We start from the raw sequence: 9186 nt of genomic DNA, 5'->3' as shown, positions 1-9186 counted from the left end.
ATTTTCATGGTCTTCAAAAAATAGAATTTATTGATAAACGAACTCACATTCATTGGTAATTATTATTTATGTAATGTGATAGAAATGTGTAAATATTTAAAATAAAGATGTATTTATAAATATTTTTCTTAAATATGTGAAAATATTAATTCTATTAATTTCATAATTAAAATTATTATACTAAACTATTTATAAATAGTTAAAAACTATAAAGTCTATTTGAAATAACGAATATAATGTCCAAATATCAAAATATTCAAACACATTAAATGTGCCCATATTTTCAATAGCATCTTCATTAAAAAAATACAACTATAACTCTGAACCATTTAAAAATAGTTAATATCCAAAATCGCTCTCAACTATAAAGAGTTAATATCCAAAATCATTCTAACGACTTTGGTGACTTAATATAGTACTAGACTTTTGTGTTTTTGTTTAATGTAGTCCTCTGTTTGTTATTCCGTTAAATTAGTGTTAAATAGAAGGACAATTCATTAATTTTAATATTAGTCTCTCTTTTAATTTATTTATAATGATTAAATAAATCACTCTTCTTTTATGAATTGTTCCAGTAATTTCAATAAAACTCTTTTACAGATTACAAAGACTGATACTGTTCAAGTGTAGTGTTTTGCATTTCTCCATTTGAAAAAGTTGGAAATCAACTAAATCATTAAGAAATATATATAGATCGGGGAAAAAGTTGGAAATCAACTAAAGAACGAATTTAGTAAATAAGTTTTCTATTTTTCATTTTTTCACTTCTCTAATTTTTTATTTTCTAAAAAAATCTCATTTTCTCCACTTTGATAAACAACCCCTCAAACTTTCCTAATTATCAAACGCACTTTTAAATGATTGTTTAAATCAAACGTAATCTTAGTATAACGTAACATTTCACAAACTTATACTGTATTCATACATTTTTGAGTTAATACTCAAAATAGTCCTCAACTATAGTGATTTTACTCGATTTCGTCCTAAACGACTTAATATAGTCCCAGACTTTTGTATTTTTACTCACTATAATCCTCCGTTTGTTAATCCGTTAAGTTGGTGTTAACTAGAAGGTCAATTTTGTAATTTCATATGTATTCCACACAATTCATACCCTTTCATACACAATTCATACGTATTCCACAATGTTTATACATTCATATCTCAATTTCTTTATACATATATTCATACAGTAGGCTTGCAAATGTACCCAAAAAAAATACAATAGGCTTGCAATGTTGGAGTCTGGTGGTGCAGCTCAACTGGGCGAGGGACGAGTCCGGCGACCTGCGGTCGGCGATTGTCCCACAACAATATAGTCCTCCGTCAGCGCGCTGAGAATTGATGAGCAGATTGGAGGGCTTGATATCACGACGAACAATCTTTCGGCGGTGGAGATAATAGAGGCATGAGAGAATCTGGCGGGTGAGATCAGCTAAGGAGGGGTGATGGTCGCGGGACAATCGCCGACCGCCGGCCGCCGGACTCCTCCCTCGCCCAGTTGAGCTGCCCCATCGGACTCCAACATTGCAAGCCTATTGTATTTTTTTTTTTTTTTTTTTTGGGTACATTTGCAAGCCTACTATATGAATATATGTATAAAGGAATTGAGATATGAATGCATAAACATTGTGGAATACGTATGAATTGTGTGGAATAGATATGAAATTACAAAATTGAACTATAGTGAGTAAAAATATAAAAATATGTGATTATATTAGGTCATTAAAGTCGTTTTTATACGAGAGTTTGTTGACTGATTTCACTCTCACATCTCGATCTTTTGGGCCGAATGCAATGTATTTATAGTCATAGAGGAGTACCAAATAATTTACGCTGCATGGAATCCATGGAGCTCAGCTGAGGCTCTCCAAAAGTTGAGGAGATTCCACCACCGTCAACCCTAATTGACCAAGTCAATATTCTTTAAAGAAAAATAAAAAAACTAAAACGACATCTGACTTGAACATCCTTGTTCCTCGTTCATATATACTCAATCTCACCACCTAATTATTAACTTTCCCAAATTCCAACGAACTCTAATCCACCATACATTTCCGATCCCTTATAAGCTTCATGTTTATCTATCTCCTCACAAATACATATGATATCTGTTCCCTGCAGCTCTCTTTCTTGTGCCACTTTTTGAGGGATAATCACAACTCAATCTATTTGAAATATATATAATCTTCCTTCATTTCTTTTTCCAATTCTATCTCCTTCAAGAGAGAGAAAGACACCGAATAAAATTAAGCCTAGAAATCAATTTGCATGCTTCAATTCTTCATCAACTCAGCTTTTAGGGTTTTTGATGCCATTCTTTCTATCATCTTCTGATCTTCCTAGTTAATAGTTTTCTCTCTAAGGTAATATGTTCTTCAGATTAATTTACCATTTACATATAATCTAGTGAACGACAAAAAGCATTTGATCATAATATGCCTAGGAATATAATGATTTTGCAGACAATGTGATATTGTAAATGCAATAACTAATATATATATATATATATATATATATATATATATATATATATATATATATATATATATATATATATATATTGATTGATATAATAATTTTCCTTTTTTTCCCAACTTGTAGATTGCAGCATGAACCAGGTTTGTTCGCCATATTTTGATCCCGATTTCGATAGCTTACCGGAGAGGATACATGGCCCGGAGTAAGTCATCATAGGCAAATTGTGCTGTGGAATTGTGTCCACCTTGCAAGGTGGACACGATTCCAAAACTGTTCATAATTATGAATATATAGTTAAAATATTATGAACATATAGTTCTATAATTATGAACATAGAGCTGTGAATATACTTATGAACATATAGATCTGTAATGATGAATATAGAGATTCAATAATTGTGAATATGAAGTTAAAAAATTATGAATATATAGCTTTATAATTATAAACATATAATTCAGTAATTATGAACATAGAGTTCTGTATTTGTAATTATGAACATATAATTCAGTAATTATGAACATAGAATCATGTCTACCTTGCAAGGTGGACACGGTTTCACGGCATAACGATTGAGTCATCATACCACTAAATATTAGAGAAGAATAGACATTTCGAGATATCACAATATTTTTTTAATATATTTTATATTACTTAATGAAAGACATAAGTTTAGTTTTCAATCTATTAATAACATTTTAATAAAAAAAATTTGGCTTTGGATATGGAACCGTCTTAAACCCAGGCCCCTCTTCAGCAAAGGGGGATTAGTATCACTGGGAGAAAATTTTGGGTACAACCAAAAATAAAATAACATTTTAATAAAGGATGAGAAAATGAAAATTGTGATTATTTTATATTTGCCAAATAAAATATAGATAATGAATCAATTCTTTTTAAGGTTATACAATAACTTTTTCAATATTTTTCTCTTTAATTTTAATTGTAGTTAAAAATTGATAACCTTAATTTATTGTTTCTCAATATCTTGCAGATGTAGAATTACACTTGACAATGATAGTTTAGAAGATTGTACTATTGTTAAGGTAAAATTTCTTTAACTATGTCAAAAGTTAGATTTAAAGGGGTATGACAAGTAATAAGTAGAAATATATAAAATCACTATTAAAATACAAATTTCAATTTGGTACCAAAGCAGTATAAAAAAATGATAAATATTGTTTGGTTGAGTGCAGATAGACAGTGTAAATAAGCAAGGAATCCTTCTAGAAGTGGTGCAGGTGCTAACAGATTTGAACCTTACAATATTGAAGGGCTACATATCATCCGATGCTGGATGGTTCATGGATGGTGTGATAATAATCATATGATATATGTTTCTAATCATGTCTTGAGATTGATTGATAAATTGTGACACTTAATTCTTTGAAATTGGCTGTCCAGTTTTTCATGTTAAAGATGAATTGGGCAACAAGATCACTGACCCAAGAGTCATCAAGTACATCCAGCAGGTACCAACTAACAACTTTGTTGTACCATAACCAACAAATTATATCATGAACCAGGATTTCCCTTACATTTTGGACCTTGGTCAAAAATAATTTTCAGACATATTTTGTATTTACAATTAATAATCTAAACACATAACATGACGACATAACATGACATATTATATATCTACCGTTAATAGTTACCTTGTTAGATCTAAATAGTCTAACTAATACTGAATAATAGTATACGAGAAACCTGACCTCGTATGATAGAGGAAGCGTAGCCATGTAGATCTCCAGCCATAGTTGATGTTCCTGTTGTGTTGCCTCTCAACGGTAGACCGTTAGCCATGTTTTGCCTCAGACCTGACTCAGAACCCTAGATGGTGTATTGGTATCCACTGAGCCGAGTACCGTAACTGAATGTGCTAACATCAATCATATTATATTAGGCACAGAGTTTGGTTGACTAACAGCTACTAGTTATTAAGTCCAACCAGACCACTTAATAAGCCTAGTCAACTTGCACCACTTAATTAAGGCCATAATATATAATATATAATATATATTATTAGGGAAAATCTTACATACCTACCTTATTATTTGTTTGTAGATAGAAAAATACTATATGTACCTTTCCTATTCTCAATTTTTACTCCCACACATTTCGATGTAGACACTTTTATAGGGGCCTACATGAAGAAAATAACTTATTAGCGCTTGCCATATTAGGGAGTAAATTTGAGGGAATAAGATTTGGGAGTACATGTAGTAGTGTACCAGTATATAGGAAAAATACGATATGTACTCCTCATTCTCTACTCTCTCCCACACTTATTTTGATGTCACACTTATTTTGATGTAGACACTTTTACAAGGGGCCCACCGAAGAAAACAACCTATTAGCGCCCGCCATATTATGGAGTAAATTTGAGGGAGTAACATTTAAAAATATATGTAGTCGAACTCTTGTAGATAACATTGACTTAACTGCAAGTACATAATATGAAAAGGCATAATTTTGTCATGGTATAACAATTGATCATAACCATAACCATCTACTTTTTGATTGATTAAGTGTGGTCTCTATTGTTACAGATTTCAATAATTAATTTATCTACAAAAAGTTTTAATTTTACTTAGAATAAGTTTTAGAAATGATGAATGCATGCAGGCTGCAGGTGCAAGTAAGGACGGCGTATTCAGAAATCAAGAGTGTCGAACCGGCGGCAATGTTTTCAACTGCGGATCTCCGGGCGAGCCCACCGCCATTGAGCTGACGGGGACGGACCGGCCGGGGCTATTCTCGGAGATCTCCGCCGCGCTGGCGGATCTGCAATGCAACATAGTGGAAGCGCACGCCTGGAGCCACAACGAGCGTCTGGCTTGCGTGGCCTACATCTCCGAGGCGTCGACGGACACCCCAATCGACGACCACCGGCTGGCGGTGATTGAGGGCCACCTAACCACCGTGCTCCGGGCGACGACGGTGGAGGAAACCCTGAACGACGAGCAAGAAGCGGTGAAGACAGCGTACGGGCTTATTCCCGAAGAAGGAGAAGCGATGATGACGGACGTGGAACGCAGGCTTCATCAGCTGATGCTGTCGGCCGGAGATTTCGAGGTTCCGTCGTCGAAGGTGTCGTCGGCGTCGGAGGGGAGCGAGGAAGAGGAGAAGAGCCATAGCGTGTACATAGAGAGCTGCGATGAGAAGAAATATTCCATAGTTTCGATTTGGGGCAAAGATCGTAGAAGGCTCATGTTTGACACTGTTTGCACTCTCACCGACATGGAGTATATCATTTTCCATGCTTCCATTGATTCTCACAAAGGTTTTGCATTTCAAGTAAGTCTTCCACTCTCATTCTCCAAATATCAATTTAGACTTTTAGTTTAGAGTATACACAATTAACTCAAGTTTATTCTTGGACAGCAAATTGTAGACAATGATGTAGGATGGAGTCTGAACTCATGGCAAGCACAAAACCACTGAGTTATTGTAATTTATCATTTGTGGCACTAGCCTGAACTCCCCCACATTGTGAGTCACATCTAATATGGTGGGCTCTTTGCGAGCACCCATCAGTGGTCTCTCACCTAATAGACCATTGAGTTATCGTAATTTATCACTGATCAATGGAGCCCTAGAAGCCATCGTTATGCTGTGAGCACTTGCCCACCTTGCAAGGTGGGCACGGTTCCATATCTATAATTTATATATTGTAGATTCATAATTTCTATACTGTAGATTCATAAAATTTATACTTTAGATTCATAATTTCTAAATCGTAGATTCATAATTTAAATACAGTAGATTCATAATTTCTATACTGCGATTCATAATATCTGTACTGTAAATTCATAATCTAAAGTATAAATTTTATGAATCTACAGTATAGAAATTATAGATTTATAGTATATAAATTATGAATATACAATAGAATAGAAATTATGGATATGGAACCGTGCCCATCTTGCAAGATGGGCACGTGCTCACAACATAATTTGCCCCCTAAGAGTCACACATTCCTAATGTGGTGGGCTCCTTGCGGACATTGGTCTTTAGCTCCCACCTAATGAACCATTAGGTTACTGTGATTAATTGCCTGTCGGACCCAGACATGGGGTTCTGCGAATGATTTCACTTTTTGTGGGCAAAATTTTTAATTGAGACATCAAAAAGTAATAAGTTGATTGCACAATAATAAATATATATCTAGTCAAATTATCAATTTACCCTTAGTATGGAACCAAACTTCAATTTAAGAAAAATACTATTAAAGAATATTATTTTAGTCACGTGATGTGATGTGTATTGATTGGGATGACAGGAGTACTTTATTAGGCATGTAGATGGGTGTACCTTAAGCAAGGAGAGTGAGAAGGAAAGGGTGATAAAATGCCTAGAAGCAGCAATCGAGCGGCGGGTTTGCGATGGGGTTCGGCTAGAGCTGTGTGCCAATAACAGAGTAGGACTACTTTCCGACATAACTCGAGTCCTCCGAGAGAACGGTTTAGCAGTGGTTAGGGCAGATGTGGCGACCAGGGGAAGTAAGGCTGTGAACATTTTCTATGTGAGAGACATTTCTGGGAACGATGTGGACATGGAATTTGTGAAGTCAATCAAGAGAGAAATGGGTGCCATTGACCTTGCAGTCATGAACGAGACAACAACCACATCAACAATCTCACCAAGATCGCATCGGAGGATGTTCTGTTATAATAGACTTATTAAGTAATTAATTTCTTATAGCATTTAGATTAGTTTTTATACTCATTTAGTTGTAATTGTTCTAAGTAATCTGATTTAATGTAATGATTGATGACGACAATAATAATATCATACTGTGAAGATTACTTTATATTTAAAGATAATTTTAGAGTTAATTTCATCATATATAGGTTCATTGTCTTTGGTGACAAGACTATCGGTTTTGTCATTTAACATGACAGACTATTATTTTTTTACACTTTTAGTCATTTTCATTACTTTTTTTTTTAGCACTAGTGGAAATTATGGAATTTCCGACCACCTGAAAGTGATCTTAAATCAAGTTGATACCAAAAAGTGGTCGGAAATAGCAACAAAGGTTTTTCCGGATACCAAAAGTGGTCAGAACAAGGCTTTTAACTTGATTTAAGATCACTTTCAGGTGGTCGGAAATTTCATAATTTTCAGTAGTGTAGTAAGGGCATTTTCGTTTCTTCATATTTTTCTTTTGTTATTTTTGTGGTTTTTAAAGGTTTAATTAATTGGTTAGGACTTTACTAAAATCCGGTTAAAAATATGATTATTAAAAATCAGAGATTACCTAAAGTTCTAAACCAATTAAACGGATTAAAATTATAAAAATAACAACAGAAAAATATGAAAAGATAAAAATGCTCTTATTATAAATAGAAAAAGTCATGAGAATGACTAAAAGTGTCCAAAAAATAATAATCAGGATGTTATATGACAAAAACGCTAGTTTGGAACTAAATAAATTTGAAATTGTCACCAAAGACAAAGTGGAATTAACTCATAATTTTATACATTAGTATATATAATTGGTTTGCTTTTAGAGAAATGACGACGAAATTTTAGATTAAAAATATTTATTACCCGCATGGATAGCTCAACTGATCACAGAGATGAAATTTATTAAAAGAGATCAAGGATCGAGTTTCACCGGCGATAACGTGAGTACAAGTTTAACATCTGTGGGTGTGGGGCGCCTGGAGTGGATGATTCCACCTCATTGATAGAAGAAAATGTTTGTTTACCGTACCCTATCTTTGTCATGAGTATCAATTGGGAGGTTTCAATTTTTAAAACTAGGCCAGAAAATTTTGCAATTAATATTGTTAAGAGTTATTACTCCTAGCTACCTCATTTATTCTGACCCAATTCAAGTCTACCTGTGTTGTTCAAGCACAAGTCACTCATTCAGATCTTTAAAGCCATCCAGTATCCAATAAAGCGGGGAAATTCTATTCACACCCCCCTTTTTACTATTTGCACCACCTATATAATAGGTCAAACCACTTTATAGGTGGTGCTAACTAAAAAATGCTATTTACACCCCATCATTTAATGTGGTCAAAAGTCTAATATTTATTTTATATTTATTTTTATTTTACAATCAAATTATTAATTAAAAAAAAAAAAAAAAAAAAAAAAAACCCAAACTTGTCGTCACCTTCTCCGGTGAGAAGGCAGGGACTGCCTTCTCACCGGAGAAGGCAACTGGGCTGCCTTCTCCGGTGAGAAGGCAGCCCAGTGGGTCGCCTTCTCACCGGAGAAGGCAACCCAGGTAGTTTCTACCTCTCCGGTGAGAAGGCAGCCCAGTGGGTCGCCTTCTCACCGGAGAAGGCAACCCAGGTAGTTTCTACCTGGGTCGCCTTCTCCGGTGAGAAGGCAGTCTCTGCCTTCTCACCGGAGAAGGTGACGGGACTTTTAGTTTTTTTTTTTTTTTTTTTTTTTTTTTTTTTTTTTTTTTTTTAATGTCTAATTTAAGTTTTTATTTTCAATAAAAAAAATTTTGTTTCTATTTTCAATGAATCTTTTTCTTCAATATATTTTTTAAATTTTCTATTTTCAATACTTGTTTTTGTTTGTGGTTTAATTTTTAAATAAAAAAATAATAATTAATTTTATTATTTTAATATTCTTTAGAATTAAAATTTGTTGTATATTTTTTTTATCTTAATTATAAACATATAATAATATTAAATTTGAATCGCAAAAAATGTAAAAAACACTAACATCACAATA

General features: G+C 33.7%; 1 protein-coding gene across 1 annotated transcript; it reads left to right on the top strand.

The window, feature by feature from the left end:
- Positions 1-2245: 2245 nt before the first annotated feature.
- On the top strand, positions 2246-7187 carry LOC109169338 (ACT domain-containing protein ACR2). The gene is made up of 7 exons (XM_019318222.1): positions 2246-2366; positions 2605-2683; positions 3473-3524; positions 3675-3789; positions 3883-3950; positions 5104-5775; positions 6761-7187. The coding sequence occupies exons 2-7, from the start codon at positions 2613-2615 to the stop codon at positions 7166-7168; spliced, it is 1386 nt and encodes a 461-aa protein (XP_019173767.1). The 5' UTR covers positions 2246-2366; positions 2605-2612; the 3' UTR covers positions 7169-7187.
- Positions 7188-9186: the final 1999 nt, after the last annotated feature.

The sequence above is a fragment of the Ipomoea nil genome, unplaced genomic scaffold (genome assembly GCF_001879475.1).
Source record: "Ipomoea nil cultivar Tokyo-kokei standard unplaced genomic scaffold, Asagao_1.1 scaffold3314, whole genome shotgun sequence".
Classification (NCBI taxonomy): domain Eukaryota; kingdom Viridiplantae; phylum Streptophyta; class Magnoliopsida; order Solanales; family Convolvulaceae; genus Ipomoea; species Ipomoea nil.
This window is presented reverse-complemented; position numbering and strand designations above follow the sequence as displayed.

What these genes read in the sequence shown, in the direction of transcription:
- LOC109169338 (XM_019318222.1), top strand. Translation starts at nt 2,613, where the DNA reads ATGAACCAGGTTTGTTCGCCATATTTTGATCCCGATTTCGATAGCTTA. An exon ending in GAGAGGATACATGGCCCGGA is followed by an intron (nt 2,684 to 3,472) that starts GTAAGTCATCAT and finishes AATATCTTGCAG; the next exon opens with ATGTAGAATTACACTTGACA. An exon ending in TCATCAAGTACATCCAGCAG is followed by an intron (nt 3,951 to 5,103) that starts GTACCAACTAAC and finishes GAATGCATGCAG; the next exon opens with GCTGCAGGTGCAAGTAAGGA.